Source organism: Rhinopithecus bieti, unplaced genomic scaffold (assembly GCF_001698545.2).
Source record: "Rhinopithecus bieti isolate Rb0 unplaced genomic scaffold, ASM169854v2 scaffold_7509, whole genome shotgun sequence".
NCBI classification, from domain to species: domain Eukaryota; kingdom Metazoa; phylum Chordata; class Mammalia; order Primates; family Cercopithecidae; genus Rhinopithecus; species Rhinopithecus bieti.
Window position 1 is genome coordinate 3,163,407 of NW_016805750.1, and position 19,442 is coordinate 3,182,848.

General features: G+C 46.3%; 1 protein-coding gene across 1 annotated transcript in view; it reads right to left on the bottom strand.

The window, feature by feature from the left end:
• The window catches only part of TSHZ3 (teashirt zinc finger homeobox 3), a 75,919-nt gene extending 56,483 nt beyond the window's left edge, over positions 1-19,436 (bottom strand). The window contains exon 1 of the mRNA XM_017873607.1: positions 19,091-19,436. Within this exon, the coding sequence (XP_017729096.1) occupies positions 19,091-19,130 (40 nt within the window). The 5' untranslated portion in view covers positions 19,131-19,436. The remainder of the gene's footprint in view (positions 1-19,090) is intronic.
• Between the last annotated feature and the right edge of the window lie 6 nt (positions 19,437-19,442).

Below are 19,442 nucleotides of genomic sequence, written 5' to 3' on the forward strand. Positions count from 1 at the left end.
CAAGATCTTTTTTTTTAATTTTATTTTTTAATTCATAAAAGCTGCTGTGTGATGACCAAAAGCTTGGTTTCTCTCTGTAATAGCTCTGCATTCCGCGATACTTTTAAATTTGGGGGCAAAAATAAAACTCGCTAAACTCTCAGCAGCTGCCCTGAGTGAACTCGAAGGCTCTCACCTGCCTGGCCCTCAGGCCTTCTGGAAACATCTAATGCCTAGGAGGGGTGGAGCAGTGAGCTGACCGGCAGGCATGGACCAGGAGCTGCTAGCACAGGCCTCGGGAGGTAGCCTCCGGGCTGCCTGGCTGTACCTTGAGGATTGGCCTGGCGGCTCCCAGTGCCGGAACTCCCATGTGAAGGGCAGGGAGGAGCAGGTCAGTGACCACAGCAGCCTGGCCTGGCCTAGGGCAGACCCTCAGTCAGCATCACCCCAATGTCACTCTCTAGTTCTGTTTTCTCCTCCCTACCCACTCCCACCTTAACCAGCCACAGGGAATGGCGGGGTGCAAAATGGAGGCTGTTGACCTGCTGTGTGATCCACACATCCCTCTGGGCTCAAAACATCAATGTGCTTTTAACAAGGAGCCAAGTGCTATTTAAAACTGGGAATTAAAAAAAAAAAAAAAATCCAGAAAACCTATAGGTCATGAAGCAGCCCACACCAAGAAGGCGACCCCAGACCCGGAGGGAGGTGTCAGGAGCTTGTCTTCCCAGCAATTCCTGTTGGCAGGGACACAGCTCTACCCAGAGAAGGTGGGCCGTACCCCAGGGCACAGGAATCAGCATTGACATGCCCACAAACTGACATGCATGCTTGTCCCCCACAGGCACGGGCATGTCCCCAATCACCATGGCGGCAGAAGGACAATGGGAAACACGGGGCCTGCCAGGCAAATTCTAGCAAAGATGGGCTTCCTAAAATCCCCCTTCTACATGAGAGCTGCCCAACCCAATAGCAGAGTTATGACTCGCTGAAAGGGATACCCCCTCCTTCCCTCTAAGGACTGAAGGAGGGAAACAGTGCATGTAACCCTGGCCTAAGAGAGACTCCCGGGTTGAACCAAAGCATCAGAGATTCAGAGAGCACGCAGGGAATGTGGACAGAGTGACACCCGGCCTTCCTGAGCTCACCTGTACCAGAGTCTCAGGAAACACGTCTGTAACACCGCTCTCATAGTGAGCACTTTATTATCTACTTGTGGTGCAGTGATGAGTTAAAGGGGTATTAATTTTCTTTCATAGCCTGGAATAGCTTATTTATCATTTGTTGGTCTTTGTCACTGATATTTCAGATCTGCTGCGAATTGCTGTTCTGTTGTTGTTGTTGTTGTTTTTGAATTAATCTGCACTCATACAACCACCAAAACAATCATGGTCCTACTGATACCAGCAGATGTGGCCAAAATGTGCCCTGAAACTTCCCAACTGCAGCTCAACCCTACTTGCAGTGCTGTGTCAGAACGAAGGAAGTCAACTGATGATGCATTTTCTGGAAACGCCATGGACACACAGAGAGAAGAAACTACAAACAGTATTAAAAGGAAAGAGACCGGCAGCTGCATTCACTGTGTCACTGCGGCCAAGGGTTCTGGGTACCTTATGTTCACCACTTGCCACCTACTGTGGTGTCAGAGCTGTCTGGTCCAGCCGGGACAGTCAATTGATTTTCACAGAACGTCCATTTTATGTTTCCACACCAGAGCAGGCTGCACCTTCACAAGGAGGGGTGGCTGCTTCTAAGGGCAGAGCGGCTGGGCCCCAGCCAAGCCTGCCTCCCTGACTGCAGAAGATGTCACCTCCCCCAGGCACTTTCCTCTGGGCAGGGGCAAGGAGGAGGAAGGCAGAGGAGGTATGTGAAGCAGATGTCCTCCATAAAACCAAGGGTGTTCCCTTCTCACCCTCTCCCTTTTCCCACTCTAGCTGAGTCTCCAAAAAATGCATGTTTCCATTCACAAAAAGTATGCAGAACCACTGGTGGGGCAAAAAAAAAGACCCTTTTTCCTATTACAGGCAAAACCTGGGCTGATTCTCTTGCTTCCTTCAGCTGTCAATGAGGTGGTGTGTTCCCAGCCTCCTGACAATATAATCATCATAAACTTTATTATTACATCTGGAATTTCACGATATGCTTAGCAATTGATTACAGAGACACAACCCAGAATGCAGCTCCCACTCGCTCTGCCACGATTCCAGTAACCTAACTGCTTAATACCCCTGGAATGTATAAACAGTGTTAACCGCTGCATTCCCCACACTGCCATGGCAGAAGGGAACCACCGAGCCGGTGGGGCTCTGAAAGCTCAAGGCCATTTTCATTTACTGAATATAATGTCATGGGATGGAAACTGAGATCACATTTTTTGGAGACTGACTGATGACCCCTCGTCAGATGTGATTGGGGCACAAATCCACAAAAATTATCAGCTGTATTGGGGAACTGAGATGTGTCATGAAGTTTGCGCAGGGCCATCACCCATCCCTACACTTAGTCTCAGTTTGGTGGGGACTCCAGTTTAGGTGACTGTGATTACTGGGGTTCTTCAAAAAGCTGCACAACTTGCTATTTCTAATTTTATGAACACCATGATATGAATGCAATGCAAAGCAGAGAAAAAGCCATGCTGGGTCAGGCCTGCAATTACAGTGGCTAGTGCACTTACTATCTCACAGGAATAAATGCAAAAAACAAAAACAAAACAAGGGTAGGCCAGGCACATGGCTCACACCTGTAATCACAGCACTTTGGGAGGCTGAGGTGGGTAGACTGCTTGAGTCCAGGAATTCAAGACCAGCCTAGGCAACATGGCAAAACCTCATCCCTACAAAACATACAAAAACTACTCAGGTATGATGAAGTGTGCCTGTGGTCCCAGCTACTCAGGAGGCTGAGGTGGGAGGACTGTCTGATCCCAAGGAGGTCAGGGCTTCAGCGAGCCATGATTGTGCCACTGCACTCCAGCCTGGGTGACAAGGGAGATCCTGTCTCACAATCAATCAATCAATAAATCCAGGGGTGAAGACCACACTCAAAGTATCTGGGAGTTCAGGCCTCGGAGAGATCTACATGAACAGGGCATTTGTCCTCTTCCACTCCCACCAAGGGAGGGCCAAGAGCAATGCAGCTGCCCTCCCTGACACTACTCCAACTCAGGAGGCTGTGATCAAGGACATGCGAGCCCCTCTTTAGGTGAAAACCAGCTCCATTCCCCCTGCAGAAACGCACCCACTCAGCTGGTGTGCCTACACTCTCTCTCCTGTAACAAGTCAATTTACAAAAACCAGACCCATCCCAGCAAGGGGACCTGGATCGGCCCTTCTCACCCGCATATCATCTTGAACCCAAACAGTCCACTGAACCAGCAAATCCTCAGCCAACCCCTGGCATGCAGAGTGTGTTATCTCTCCAGGCAGATTCACTTTATAAACCACCAGAGAAGCCCCATGGAAGGTTCTGCTTGCAACAAAAAGACAAACATGCTGATGTCACTCCAACCTGAGCTCTCGGGCCCCAGTGATGGGGCCCGGGGGGCTTTAGAGCAGGATGCTTGTCCCAGAGCTGCCTTTCCAGGCCAAGTGAGCCATCACCCTGGGACCACCTGGACCAGTCAGGCCCCCATGAAACTTGGCCAGCGCGTTCCCGTTAAAAATGGCCCTGCCGTTCACCTCAGCCAGGTTCCCGCACGCACGCTAATAAGTACTTGTTTGCTGAACTGAAAAATCATTACCACAGAACGTGTCAAGTAATGAAAGATGTTTTCCTCGCAGAAATGTTAAATACTTCACTTCTTTCACAAGGGGCGTGTCCATGTGTTTCCAAATAATACCTTGCTCCCTCCCCACCCACACTACATCAGAAAGTGTGGAGTTCCAGGACCCAATTTGAACAGGCTCATGTTGCACGGCTCTAAGAACCAAGAACATGCTATTATTTTATTTATTTTCCTTTGCCCAGCTGACTACATGTTTGTTCTATTACTTATTCACCTAACCATCTCGGTAGGAACCTCCGTCACGTAGGGGAGGGTCCATTCTGCCTTACGATTTTATACAGAAAAGCAAGAGGAAAGACCACCACCGCAGTCTCATCTATTACACAGCCGTAGTACTTGCTAACTAATATATACGAAAGAGCCATTTTACTGCAAGCCTAGAGCAGAAACAAAGGCAAGAAATGGAATGGGAACATTTCACCACGTGAAAACCACTGATAACCCATCTTCTCCTCTGGCAAATATGAATCTCTGCCCCCTTTCAAATGTTTTTTTGTTAGGCAGATGAGTAATAACAATTGCGTCTTATGCTGACTGAGGTCTTTTAAGTGTTTTAGAATGTCTCTACCTACAGGGAATCACACTGGTTAATTTCTGCTGCCTTTCCCTCTCATCCTAAGGCTTCAGGCAAAGCCAGCAGGGTGGGGGCCCAGCCTGCTTTGAGTCTATGGCAGCTGAGTTACGAAAAACCAAAATGACTTCCAGGTAACCTTGTCTCACGGAACTCCAAGAGGCAAATACACATCACTTAGATAGAACACTCAAATATCAAGTTGATGTGGGGGTCAGTGGAGTTTTAGGTTTTCTCGCCGTAAATATATGGCTTTGAACGTGGTGGTTCTATCCTGCCATGCCCCCTTGAGACATAAGAGATCTGTGTTTATTCCTGCCTCCCATGTCAGAGAATCCATAACCCAGGGACACAGATGCTGAAATCCTGGCCAAAATGCACACCCGCAGAACCCGAACCTCCCCTAAAGAATAAGCAATCACCCCTTCTTCCTGCCCTCTCTCTGTCATGTGTTCAGTGAGTCACTCAAACAGCTGCCAGGGGTTACCTGGGGGAGCAAGAAACACGAGATCCCGACCAGGGCTCCAGGAAAAATGACCTGCGTGAACTTCTCAAAACTTAAAGATTTTCCCTTTTCTTCACCCATTGCTTGTTTTCCTTTTTTTAAGAGGGAGCAAATCTCACTCTAATTTCACTAGCATTAAAGGTTGACATTTTTTATATGTGAATTCACAAATCTACCATAAATGATTCACAGGATCTGTCTTCCTTTGCCCTTCCCCGACGAACCGCCACATTTTGGAACTGCGTTGGCTGACATTAAGCAAAGCGCTTTCTCAGCAATTATTTGGAAAGGAGAGATGGCAACTACAAGAATTTCTCTCGAGGACCAGAGGAGTTACCCCTACTGCCCACTTCCAAATGGCCAGGTCTCACGGAGGACAGGAGGGCCTCCTCCCCTGCCCAGACACTGCCATCCACCTGAAGCTCTCAAGCCTTGGTCAGGCATCTACCGGAATCTCTGGCATTTCTGCAGCACACCCCACTGTTGGTCTAGAACAGGTATTGACTGCCCTGGAAAATACTGATCTTAAGGACAACTGCTATGTGATCAGAAAACTCAAGAGACTGGTTGTCTCCCAGTCTGACTTGTGAGCTTAGAAGGCCACCAAGGAGATTCCGGCTCAAGAACCCAAATCGTCCCCTGAAGTCGAAGCCACTCATTTCCCTAAAGGCCAAGTTCTGATAAGGAACAGTTCCCCCAGCCTCCTGAACAGGTGAGACCCTCTGTAAGGGTGCCAGCAGGCCTGGCAGGTGCTTTTGCTTATCTGGGTCTCTCTTTCTCTATTTCTCAGGCCAGAGCTGTGTCACCCCCATGGGCTCCAAGTGCATTCATTACAGAAGGTGGATGTCACACCATGAGGTGCGGCCACCGGAGATTCCTCTGGGACTCTTGGCAAAGAATCCCCGGTGCTGTGACATGCAGGGAGTCAGGGACAGAGTCCCTAGTGCACTGATCTGGCGTGCCCTGAAAACAGTGTCCCAGCTCAAAAACGTGTTGCTTTCTTCCTTTTCATGAATTCTAATATTCAAGCCTTTTTTCCTCCTGCTAATTTTAGAAGTCCTGCTATTCTTTGGGAAGAGAATGGTGTGAAAATCAAGCATAGTATCCAAAAATAAAAGAGTAGATCTGTTTCAGGGTTTGCAGCATATTTCACTGAAAAGCAACTCCAGATATGCCACTTTCTATCTAGTTTTTAATACATTTTCCAATTCCTCCAGAATATTTTAGCTTCAGAAAAAGCAAGAACGAACTTCCTAAACTAAGACTTTTTTTTTTTTTTTTTTTTTTTGAGGCTGAAAGGGGCACCCAGAATGGTGTTTAAACCATGACCGGGGGCCTTTTCAGAATGTGATGCCAGGTTATCGCTCTCTGGCTGGGACTGCAGTACACTTTGTGGGACCACACAGAGATGGATTTGAAGTAGGATGGACGGATCCTCTAGGTCCTGAGGACCTAGAGCGTGTTCCAGTTAGGCGAGAGGCCAGAGGAGATGCATAGCTTACTCTGGGCATCTTGATGGTGCACCTCATGGAATGTCTTTCAAGCTTCCCATCTTCATCTTTTAAAAAATCTGGTTATCTAAGGAATGAAGTTTCAGACCCACCAGAACTGTAGAAGGGCATCGGATCCTGGTCGGCAGGGTCCCACTCCAGTTCTTCGGGGTCTGAGACTCTCTGGAAGAGCCAAGACTGCGGGCCGGGAAGTGGAGAACGGACATGGGGCGCCAGCCGATACCTGAAAACCCCAGCCTGTGCCTCCTCGCCAGCCAGGGAAGCCAGAGATTTTTAACAAAAAGTTAGAACTCTGTGTCAAGCCCTTCAAGCAAACAATAAATATTACTTCTGTTCATAATCGGACTTCTCTCCAGCATCGTCTTTGAATGTTGAACCTTTTTCAATTAATTAAAAACTATGCACTGCAGAGTGCATATTTTATCAGCCCTCAGCTGCTTAAGTGTCTAGAAAAGACCAGGCAGTTTTTCTTTCTTCCTTTCTTTTTTCTTTTTTCTTTCTTTTTTTTTTTTTTTTTTTTTTTTTTTTTTTTTTTTTTTTTTTTTTTTACAGGCAACCCAGAGCAAGTACTTGCAAGGGTCATATCTTTTTAATTATCTTTTCTCTCTTTGATTAATTATTCCGTCTGACAATAGCGTGTTTCTAATGCTATTCACCTGCCTTTGATGATTGACAACTTTTCTGTCTGATTCAGAGCAAACAGCTGCTGCCACAATCTCCTAGCAACCCGGGTGTGATGGATGAGCCCCCAAGATGGATGGCTGCAATAAATCATGTCTCCAGCCATAAAACTGAGAAAAGGGGATAAGAAGAAAAGCGAACAAAAAACAAAACAAGGTTTCTTCCCATGAGTGCACTCAGTTCCTTACCAATTATACCTGAAATGGGCTTCGCACCTATTAATAGCAAAGTTTTCTAATCAGTAAAATGGGATGATGGCATTTGTATCAAAGGTGTTTACAATTGTTCCCGCAAATTGGCACTTGTACTCCAATTACCTCCAACACTGCCCAAGTGCAAGGGCAGATGATCAAAGTTTTGCCTTCTTCCACGAAGTCTCAGCAAGGAACAACATCACCTTTGTACTTTGGCAATGATTCCAGGCACCAACAAAGAATACAAATCTGATTCTACCCAATATTTGGCAGCAGCTGGACAACACCAAAAGTGAATTCTAAGTCATGCTGTGTGCAGTGCAAAGTGTTAAGCTGCGAATAAAGTTATTTCAAAATAAACACACACACACACACACACACACGTTGCCTGGAGTTGATGAGTGAATCAGTACCATTTCCATGTCTTTCCTGTTCATGGCAGTTGCAGGCGTTTTACATGTCAGGGAAAAGTTTGTCCCAGAAGCAGCAAGATAGGCACATTCAGCCCTTCTACAAATTCTAGATTCTCAATTCTTCAGGTAGAAAAACTCTTCTGGTCTAACTTTCTATCCCATCATTCTTAAAAATGAATGTCCACACTGTAAGTCATACAACAAGCCTTTGATTTCATTAGCAACCCCAAATAAAGTCACATATTTAATAGAATCCCTGCCAATTAAATTTGCACTATCGGGGCTCTTCCAGTGGTGGAGACCCAGCAGGAAGGCCTGGAGAGTTTCTGTTTTCCTTTTTCCACCAGGGAAGCAGGCTGCAAGGCCTCTTGCAGCAGAATAGGTGGAAAGGCCAGAGCTTCAAGGAATCCTCAGGCAGCTGGGGTCTGTGTCAGTGAACCAGGCTGCGTCCCTGAGTACTTCCAGTAGGTGGGGGTGTCCTGGTGCACACAGCTCAAGGGTGCAAACCCAGAAGCGATTAACTGGCAGGGCCTGGAAACAGCTGTCCACATCAGGACTGGTGGGGGTCTGCTGGGGCCCTGCGGAGGGGACAGAGCTCAGACACAAAGGGGAAGAGGCTGCTGGGAGCCCGGGCAGGGAGCCGCAAACGATTATTTTTTATCTGAAATATTCCTGAGACGTGGAAGTCTTTATGTTTTACTTCATTCTCACACTACTAACCAAGCCAACCAAAAGATTTTTTTAATAGTTATATTGTGCTAAGCTTTTCAGATACGGTGTTTTCTTCTTTTCTTTTCTTTTTTCTTTTCTTTTTTTTTTTTTTTAGCATGACATGGAGTTTTAAAAAAATCAGACAAGGGTTCTGGCTTCAGCAACTGCAGCTCTGTTTATATTTTAATGTTTTGTACGTGACTGCTTCTGTGGGGGAAGAAAGAGAAAGAAGGAGAGAGAAACTTGCCTGTGAGCTTTAGTGTAAATCACAGATACTTCATTTTTCTCTGTGTCCTTGGAAATTATTCAAAATTAAAGCCTGCCTCCCTCCAACTTTTCTCCTTCCTTCCTTCCTTCCTTCCTTCCTTCCTAGCTCCCTCCCTCCCTCCCTCCTTCCTTCCTTCTTTCTTTCTTTCTTTTTTCAGTGGGGGAATCTTCTCTATTGCACATGGGAGGGTCTGTGTCTGGTCAGCTGCAATGAGAAGGCAAGGCCAATCGATAGAAACACACACACACAGGCCCCTACCCTGTCCCAGCTTGTCCGACTCTCAAGTTACAGGTTTACACGGCAAGTCTAAATAATATTCAAAATGATAAATGGTACCCGAAGCCCGGCATCCACCATCAATCTTTTTTTAAGGAACATCCATCTTCAACAACGCACGTTTGAATCATGTGAAGTCAGGAGCCCTGAGATTCATTTATACCACTCTTTGCAAGCCAGGGTGGCTTGAATGATACCTGTCAACCCTTTTCTTTCTGTTTTTTTTTTTTTTTTTTTTTCTCTCTCCCCTTGACTAATGGGGGAAACCAGGCAGGGAAAAGAGAAAAGGAACGAGAAAGGGGAAAAAAGAAGTCACAAGAGCGTCAAAGGCTGAACAGTGTGGTTTAGCAGATAATATGAACGAACATAACCTCTCCCGTGCCTCTGCCCATCTCACGCCCGCCACGCCACACACCCAGCCATCCAGGAGCAGGCTCTACCCCCTCTCCCCTGCCCAGCCTCTTTCCTCCCTTTCCCTCTCGCCAAATCAGCAGAGCTCCCTCCTGCAAGCCACAGGGTACAGTACCAAGAGGAGGAGGAGACAGCCTCACATAGACCTGGGCTTCCCTCCCCTCCCTGAAGTCTGGCTGGGGCCCATATGATAAATGACATATGTCATTCTGTCAGGAGGGAAGGGTGGGTCAGTGATGTATGACTCTGCTGAAAAGGAAATCGACTGTTTGGCATGGTGCAGGCTCTTCTCCACCAGGATTTAGTTTCAGAACTCTGAAATGAATTCTCCGACGTTTCAAGTGCATACTTAGGGCAGGGTGATGGGAGGCCTGGGAAATCGTACTCCATCCTCCCACTGCCCTTCCCATGGCAAAAAGCAAAAAAAAAAAAAGAAAAGAAAATAGGCGTTCTGTTGCTGGATACCTGCAAAAGGCCACGCACGTGTCGAAGTCCCTAGCTGTCGCAACACCGTGGGTTATTAAAAAAATGTGACTTAAAAAAAAAAGAAAGAAAGAAAAGAAATTAAGTGGAGTCAGGTTAGCCCTTTTATTTATTTATTTTTTAATGGCAAAGGGCTGACACAAAAGCAAGATAAAAATTAGCATGTTTGAAGTAATCGTCCCGCAGCTTGACATCTGCATAGTAAATTTTAAAGGAAAAAAATGTGTCAGACAGCCATGAGCCGCCTCGCCCTCCCCCTTTCATTAGCTCACTGCCAGGGTGGCACTGCTGAACCTCATTATGGCGAGAGGATTTATGAAGCTGAACCCAATGGCAAAGAAAAGGCATCTGTCAATAATTGTAGGGAGCTGCACTCACAGCTTTGAAATCTCATTAAGTATGCAGTTATCAGGCATAAAGATCAAAAACATTACTCAACTCCGACAGAATCTTATGGAGGAACATTAATTAGCAACAGGCCTACAGTACAAAAAAAAAAAAAAAAAAAAAAAAAAAAACCACAGACTTCCTCTCACACCTGCCCAACCCACAAACCTAAAGCAACACTCCCCCTCCCGCCTGAAAAAAAATAATTCCCAGCATCTGAAACTGATCAGGAACATGAAACAAGAGAGATGCACACAGAAAAGGGGAAAGGGAGGGAAGGGGTGGGCGGCGGGCAGGGAGGAGGGGAGAGGGAGGGCGGGGAAATTCAGTTGAGAAAGCCTTGGCGGTGAGGAGAGAAAAGGAAGAAGCTGTCAAACTTGAGAAGGATGTCAGTGCGGGCCCTGATTACTGGGGCCTATGGAGTTCTCAGACCTTTTATCATCCTCACCATCAAAACCAGCCTGGGAGTCACTGCCGGGATGACTGGGGGCTGCAGGTTTGCAGCCCAGGCCCAGGGCCCAGAGCCCAGGACCCTCTCCTGTAGCCCCTGCTTACCTGGCAGGCAGGAGGCTGCAGGGCCAAGACCCAGGAGGTAGGCCCCGCTTTCCCCAGCCAGTCTGCACCCAGCCGGCTAAAGCTGGCAACAAGACCTGCCTTCACAGGCTCTGGACATAGGCCAGGCAACCACTGCGTTCACCTTCCATCTCTCAACCACTGTAACACACCTTTTTCTTCCTCCAAAGAGACTGCAGTATCCCCTTCTCACACATGCACCCTCTGTTATTTGAGTTCTGTGTGCAATCCCTTACTGAAAAATACAATATAGATGGGGAAAGGCATGTGGAAACTGCCAAGCTGACCCTGAATCCCGAGGCCTCCAGACCTCTGTAACACACTTGGGACAAAGTGCAGCTCATTATGGGTGTCCAGGAGATCCGCACGCTAGTTTGACTCTAGGATCTCCAGGAAGTTAAAATTAAATGACAAGTTACCTGCCCCACCACATTCTAGCCTCTTGCAAGATGCATTGGCAAAGAGTAATGTACATAATGTACATGTGTTTCAGAAACATCCCACAAGTATTGCACACTTGGGGTCTCAGGCAAACTTCCCTGATGTCCTGTGGTGGTCTGGATCCAGGGTAGATGAACAGAGGCCTGATGGCATGGAAGTACGTCTCAAATACCACTCAGGTTTCAGTCCAACAGGCAACATCAGCCACCCCCGGGCATGGCATGCAACAGTGAGGCACCATCTGTAGCTCCCCCCCATGAAAGGTGTAGGAAAATAATAAAGTAGATATTCTGCATTTTATTTCGCTTATTGCACTGTTATAGAAAGGTGGCCTTCTCTGCTTACCTGCTAGCATGCTCTCTCTCGCTCTCTCGCTCTCTCGCTCTCTCTCTCTCTCTCACACACACACACACACACACACACACACGGCACTTCCCACAATCCCACACCATAAGAAAACCTACAGAACAGCTCCTTTGATCTGAATCCTCTGCTAGCATTCTCTTAGCTCCTCACTCACTCCTAAGCCACATTCTTCCCTGGTTCCACGGCTACTTCTGAAGTGTTTACCTCTCTGGTCTACTCAGAAGACAATGGTCACCTTTTCATAATTAGCCACATCTTTAAGAAAACCGGTATTAAGATTCCTAGGCAACCAGCCTGGAGATCCCTCCAAACCAAGGCCCATCTTTTCCAATAAATGCTTCTCCTTTAGAATATCAATGAACACAGCTCGAATAAACTGTCACCTATGACCAAAAATAGTCAGGAACACTTGTCTATAAACCAGACTTGATGAGAAGGCATTTTAGCAGGAGTATTACAATAAGGTGTTTATATTTTTTATGTGCTTACCATATTACCTTTATTATGTGTAACATCAAAGTGATTATAGCAATTACATCTAACAGAATTAATTACAGAACTTCCCATCATTCCAGGATACATAATGCATTAGAGGTAAGCCAAAGAAAGAAAACATCTTGATTGTAGTAACTATTGTTGGGGTATATTTTCTCCAGCAGCAATGCCACACCAACGGCAGCTTTCAGAGCAATGGAAACTGACAGGTTTAACAGGGAAAAAGCTGTATTCTCTTAAAATTGAGCTCATGCTTTTTGCTTAATAGTACGTTGGTGATAGTGGACATATAAAATCAATTTAATTTTTTAAGTGTAAATCTTTGAAAGGTGCTGGTTAATCTACCCAACCAATGTTACTACATAAAGGAGAAAGCACATGGGTGAAAGACTTACAAGTCTTTACGTATGCAAAATAAATTCACTCAAGGCTTCATTAATATTAATTTAAATTCAAAACCCATTTACATTAAATTGTTCATTAAAAATTGCCTATTTTATGCAACATGCATTTCTCAAAGAACTCAGAGGAAACTGAATACATAGGACTAGATTTAATGATGGGAATGGAAAATCAAAAGTAAATGAATTGGAGTCATTTCACGTATATTACCAAACAGCCCTTTGCTCTCCATTAAGGATGGGTTCCACTTTGGGGAACAAATATATATTCTGAATATTGTGTCTTCTACTGCTATAAACTTGTAAACATGACCTCTGGCCTACCACAGAGGAAAACAAGAGAAACTAGTGGAAGGGAGAAGGCAGCCAATCCAAAACTGGGCTTGGAATAAAGCAGGGAGGGTTTGCCTTCGGATCTCACCTGGATTCATAGTGCACTGAGAGTTAGGCTTGCGTTTTTAAAAATGTACATAAGTTAGCATCTGCCAGTGCCCATCTTGATCTAGAACTAACAGTGTCTCTCTCCCCTATACTCTACCCTTTACATTCCTTTATTTCCTTAGCCAGGTGACCAGGAACATGAAGACAAGGAGTTGGTAAGTTCCTTGTGCTCTCCCTCCTGACAACAATCTGAACCTACCCTGTTTCCCCAACAGCTGTTCTGGATGAAGAAAACACAGTCATAATTAATAACACGTGTCCTGACAGTATGAATTAATGATTTATCATTAAGCCCAAACAAATTTAAATTATTCTTCAAGAGTCACACCTTTGCATATCTGAGAAAATAAGGTAAGGAGATGGTTAAAATGTCCAGGTAACATGACCTTCAGTGAACTACTCGCCCCCGCCCCCTTGACTGTATCTCTTGGACTATTCTTGTTGAAATGCTAAAATAATTTACAGAATTGAAAGTAATTAAACCCAAGAATCTAAATGCTGATCAAACTAAGTGCATGTGCTAGAAATGTCTTCTTTTTTAAATGGGGCTTATAAAATATTCAATATTTGGTCAAGGACACTATGTAATCTTTCTAATAAAGATTCCTAAACCTAGAGTATGACAGTTGTTCAGGCAAGTGGTCATAAGAAGATTATGTTCTATTACTGTCTTTTTTTTTAACTTCCAAAAATGCATAGCGTTATTCTGGTCACAAACAGTGACCTGAATTTTAAGTCCATGTCTAAACGTAAATTTCTATAAATGGTGAAAATTAAGAAAAGCTACCAAGTCTACGTCTGCAGTCCTTACACTTCAGGGTTTTTTTGTTTTGTTTTTTTTTAAAGAAAATCCAGAAACGGGAAAAATATTGATAGCCATTGTTTAGTGGGATTTAAAAATTTAATGACTAACTGCAAATACTGGAAACTGGAATTAATCTGTCTGGATTTTTTTTAAAAAGGCTTACAGACATTTAAATGCATGTATCGGGACACTTTATCAACCTAACATAAAATTGTCATCTTATCTTATTATATGACTATTTTATGCATGTGTCAAAGAATTTAAAAATGACTGCCTGTCTATTGAGTCTAATTACAACTGCACATTATCTGTCTGGATGTACCAGTCCATATCATTGTTACTAAATACAATATATTGTATTCACCTTTCATTTGTAACTTCAGACAGAGAAACCACAATTTAGAGCATAACTAAAACACAGACACACACACATACACACACAGAGTGAACACCTGCAAGGGTTTGGGATACGGGATACCACTGTTCCCTTCTGTCCTTTTCCCCTCCATGGGTTTTGAGGGTGGTGCTACAGGGGTGTGACAAAGCAGCTGATTTCAAAGACCCATCTACCTACCTGGGCTGGACACTAACACAGAAGGGTAGACACACACACCCTACTTTATTTCATTTTTATTAATTTTTTTACGACACGACCAAAGCTATTTTTACCCTCTGCCCAGTGACAAGCAGGGATGAAAATGGGGCAGGAGGAAAGCCTTACAAACTGCACTTGGAATAACTGTGAACTGCTGCCACTCTTGGATTAAACATGGCTGTGTGCACCAGGACCGGGCACTTCCGACTCCTTTCCTCTCTGCCTCCCTGCCCGCCTGCCTGCCGCAGCCCTAGCCCCAGCCTGACTCTGGCAGGACATGTGTAAAAGAGAAAGCACCACAAGAGGTCCAGGCACTCTGCCTTCAAGAAGGTAGATCCTTTCTCTTTCCAAAAATCCCAGGAGTGGAGGGCGGGGGTAAAGGAATGGTTTTAATTCTCTCAACTCACCTGGGTTTCACGGCATTTCCCACGGCCCTGAGCAGTCACCTTTCATTCTAATCACTCGACAAAACAATCTTTAGCAAAAAGAGGGGAGAAGGCAGACGTGTGAGGCAATTTAGGGAATCGCTGCTGAGGCATCAGTTATTGACTATCTGGCTCCTGTTTATGAGCGTGCTCAAGGCAAAACTGAGAACAAAATGACAACATCAACAGCTCACAATCAAGTGTGGCCCTGGAGAGCACTGAAGCCCTAACTGACAGCTGTCAAGATAATGGGGACACTGCAGCTGATTCTGGAAGGTTCTCTTCCCCACGTGGACGTCCAGGGGAATAGCCTTGCCTCCCACCTCCTTTGTTTTTCTCCTTCGTCTTCTTGGTTTTCCTTTTTAGAATTTGCATTGTTGCTCTCATTTCGTAGGAAATGGGGGAAGAAAAATCATGGAACGGTCAAAACCAGTCACTCTGCCACCTTGCTACAGAGTAGAATACCTGTCCAGGGAGAAATACATGGCAGGTCTGAGAGGAAATAAATTCCCAAAGCTAAGGCCGAAATGCCCTTCTGAATGCTCCATGTGCTTCCGAGAGAGAAGGGAAAAGCTCCTCCCCGGAGCTGCCCGATGTGTGGACCAGACTTAGGAAGGTGTCATCCGGACACCACCAGGTGGGCCACCTCTTAGGCATGCCCATGTCTACTGGCAACATGAAACCCCCTTCTGCCTGTTCCAGGGGGATCCACAGTGTTCTGTGACACCAGCAGACCCTAGGGGTCCAAGTCACTTTCACAAAAATCAAGATGCTTGAAGATTTACCCTCGCCTTGTTTTTTACCACCTAAGAACTCCATGGAACATTACCCCCTTTCAGAGAACACAGCTCGCTGGCAAGTTGTGGTTCGATGGTTTCTTTTTTATTTCCTTTTTGGAAGCATAAGAAATGGCCTTTTACGATTTCACATTTGCCTCCAGAAAATTAATATAAGTAAATAAAATATCTGCTATTAAGTATTACACTAAAATTTTTCTGGCATTTTCAGAAATGTTTTTTAAAAACCACTCTGAATAGGAGAAAGTCATGCTTTAAGCAAGGGATAATGGTCATTTTGCCTGAAGGACACTGTCCTTCCCTAACCCCACTCCTCTGAGCTTCTAAAGGCAGCAACATCTGTCCAGCACAAACGCACAGCCCCTGGAAATTACAGGTCTCAAGGTAGCAAACTCCCGCCCAGGTTTCTCTTTGGCAGGTAAAGAAACCTCTCTTTCTCTTTGAGAAAAGACACTAAGCCATACATAGTTTCTAACAAAACACCAAAAAATCCTAAAGTACAGAAATATGTATTTTCAGGGATTCTTGGAGCCTCCTTCGGCCTTCGGGAAAGCAATGATACACTGGCCTAGATATGAAGACTGTGTGTACCTGTGTGCCACGTCTGCTTGCCCTACCCAGCTCTTGGCCTTTTGTGGTTGTTATTCTACCCCAGACCATTAAAAGGGCCCTAATTCCTATGACATGATTATCCAGGTACCAAAGCCCATTTGTCACCTGCAGCAGAAAATTGAGTTAATGCACAACTAAAGGCAGCCAGGACTGTGTAATATCAACTTGATTACATCAAACTAGCTGCAAACCTAATTCTGCTGGATGACACTGCGTCGAGCTTGTCATCTCCAATCATTAAAGCTGTCAGGAATCCATCAGGTTTACAGCTAATTAGGTGAACACTAATGAAGCTGGCAAAACAACTTTTCTTTTTTTATGGCTGAGCGGACCTTTCAGTTTGGAGGGGAAAAAAATTCTCGAGTATTCTCAAGGTTGCTGGGGACTGGATTTCCAGTTACCAATCAGCAGACATCTTTCTTTTTCCCACTCTCTCTCTCTCTCTATCAGTACAAAGCAATCAATTTGTCATCACTCCCAGTATGCCACAAAAGCTGGCATGAACCTTATAACTTGCAGCTGGGAGAACTGAAAAAGAGGAGAAAAAAAAATGGGAAGTTTCTTGTCCATCCAAACAAACAAACCAACCAAAAAAACCTCTGTGCATACTTATCACCAGCCTAAATGTGGAGTTTTTTTTTTTGTTTTTTGTTTTTTTTTCTCCACTCTTCTTAAATAAGCAGCTCTTCAGTCAGTCTCCACCCCCTCCTCCACATGTCCATTAGGCAGAGGCATTCTGATAAAGTAAATCCAAAACCCGAGTATGGGAAAGAAAGAAAGCACTCATGCTGCCAGCTTCTGATTGACCATTAAGCTATTGATGAATGTGCCTGTCAGGAGAGAGACAATTAAATCAAATATGAAACAAAGTCGTTTTGACGGGTCATTTTGATAGAGCAAAACCATTCTTCCATCTCCTATTAGTCCTGCAGTCAAGTTTTTTATATAATGAATTTTTCTTAACTGACCTGAGATTTCCTGGCTGGCTTTCTTTTTTAGTAATAAAAAAAAAAAAAGTGCAGAAAGGTTAGTGAACAGGTTGCTCTAAAAATAAATAAATAAATAAAGCCAACAGCAGGTTCCCTCCTCCTCTGATATTTTTCTGGAGGAAGCTATCAAATACGAGTCTCAGATTGGCAGGGTGCAACTGAAGAGATGAACTAGAGAGAGTTCTGAACCAAATGTAAAGATGTAATCACATATGGTTCATTGGATGGAGGCACACACATACCTTAAAATGTGTATCCAAAAAGGAAAGAAAAAAAATTTTTTCAAAGACTGGAAGAAGCCCAAGACATTCCTACTACTCAACTTTGTGAAGGATTCCTCCAAAGTTTCAGAGTTTATTTTGGGTAGATAAGCTCATTGCTTGAGCCTGGAATTTAAAGTAGAAGGTGGGACGGGCAAGAAGCAAGCTCCAGGAGGTTAACTAGGGAGGCGGCAAGCTCCCTACAATCACTCCTGGAATTTTCAAACTTTCTAAATTTGGGCAACACAGAGGACAGAGAACAAAACCTGCATCCTAAGCCCCAAACCAACCCTGTTTTCTTCTGAGATTTTCTGAAGACACTGGCAGGCAAGTACATTTCTGGGAGAAGAGAGAATTATCATTCCTTCTCTGTGACCCCGTGTAAGGGGTCTGGAGTGCAGAGGGCAGCCAACGTGTGAGGTCCCCTGGCAGTGCCGGCTGGCGTGATGGAAATTATGGGCACGATGGGTACAACGCCTTCATCCAAGATGGGCACCAGCCAATGCCCTGACCCTACTCTCTGCCCTTTCCTCTAACATCAAAAGAGAAGTAAAAGAAAGGAAGAGGAAAGAAAAGAAAGGAAGCCCCACTTAACCCTCCCCTTCAGGGAGCATCTGAACTCTGCACATCTGAGTGTTACTCATATCAAAATACATCACGTCCATATGTGGTCCTCTCGGCAATTCGCCCCAAATCCCAAAGTTGCACTGACAGGGCCCTCCTGACGTCACAGAGCTTGGCCTCACTATTCCAAGTGATTTATTGATGTTTATTGGGAATGAATAGATCAAAGGCAGCAGCATGACGGGCGATCAATCAGTCATCAAATCAAGGATGGCAACGGGCCAGAAACCCTTCTTCCAGGCAACATGCCCCCAACCGACATTATTGCAAAATAATGTTATGTGTGTGGTTTTTGTTTTGTTTTCAGTGATGCGTTTTCCAGAAAAGAAAAGAAAAAAAATCGGCTCATTCTTAACAGGAGTTGACACTCCCGGTTGAAGAAGGAAAAAAAAAAAAAGGAGGAACAAAAAAGTACTCACACACGTCCCAGAACTAAGTGCTATGCGGAGATGAGGGTGGGAGCAGCAGTACAAGGAGTGGGTGGGGGCAAGGAAACACAAACAGGGGAGAAGGAAACGCGAGCATCTAACATGGACTTGACAGTCATCTGACAATACCCAGACCCTGTGCGCTCCGGTTTCCACCGCTGTGCCCAGTTTGGGCCCAAGAAATGAGGAATCAATCGGATTAGCACTAAGGTGGCCAAGGGGACTGGCTCCCTCACTCGCTCGCGCTCCCTGGCTCGGCGGACACCGGGCAGTCTCCCGCCGGTCGGCCGGAGGACGCGGAAGGTGTCCCGGGGAACTCAGGTGACCCCGCCCGCCCCCCACAGAAAAAGCCAGACCGGGGTTGCTTCCCATCCCCTCTGGAACCGGAGAGCCGAGGAGGCAGGGACCTGGCGCGGCTCAGCGCGCCCAGCAAGCGGCTCCCCAAGTGGGTGCGAGAGGGAAGAGGGCAGAGCGCGGCGGGGCGTCCGGGGGGCGCCGGGTACCCGAGGCGGGCGCACGCACCCAAACAGGAGAGCTGCGCCCGGAGTTACTCAGCGCCGGCAGAGGAGCGGGGCGAGGAGCGGGGTCGCGCCTGCTGGAGGCGCGGGGCGAGCGGAGGAAGAGGAGGAGGAGAGCCGAAGGAAGGGGAAGCGGCTCGTACCTGCTGCGCGCCGGGGCGCCTGCTGCTTCCTCCTCGGCATGATGCTTCTCCGGCGACTGCCACTGCTGCCGCCGCCGCCGCCGCCGCCGCCGCCGCTGCCGGGCTGAGGACAGGGAGGGAGGGGCGGCGGGCCCGCGGGGGGGCGAGGCGGGCCTGCTCTCAGCCTCCCCCCCGGAGAGCGGCCGCCCGCAGGATGCTGCTGCGCCCAGGCTCTCCGCGTCCCCCCCGCGCCGCGCTCCGCCGCGAACCCCGAACGTGCGGAGGGAAGAAGGAGGGCGGGCGAGGAAGGCTCGGGGAGGGAGGAGCGCGGGGGGGAGGAGGAGGCAGAGGAGGAGGAGGTGGAGGAGGAGGA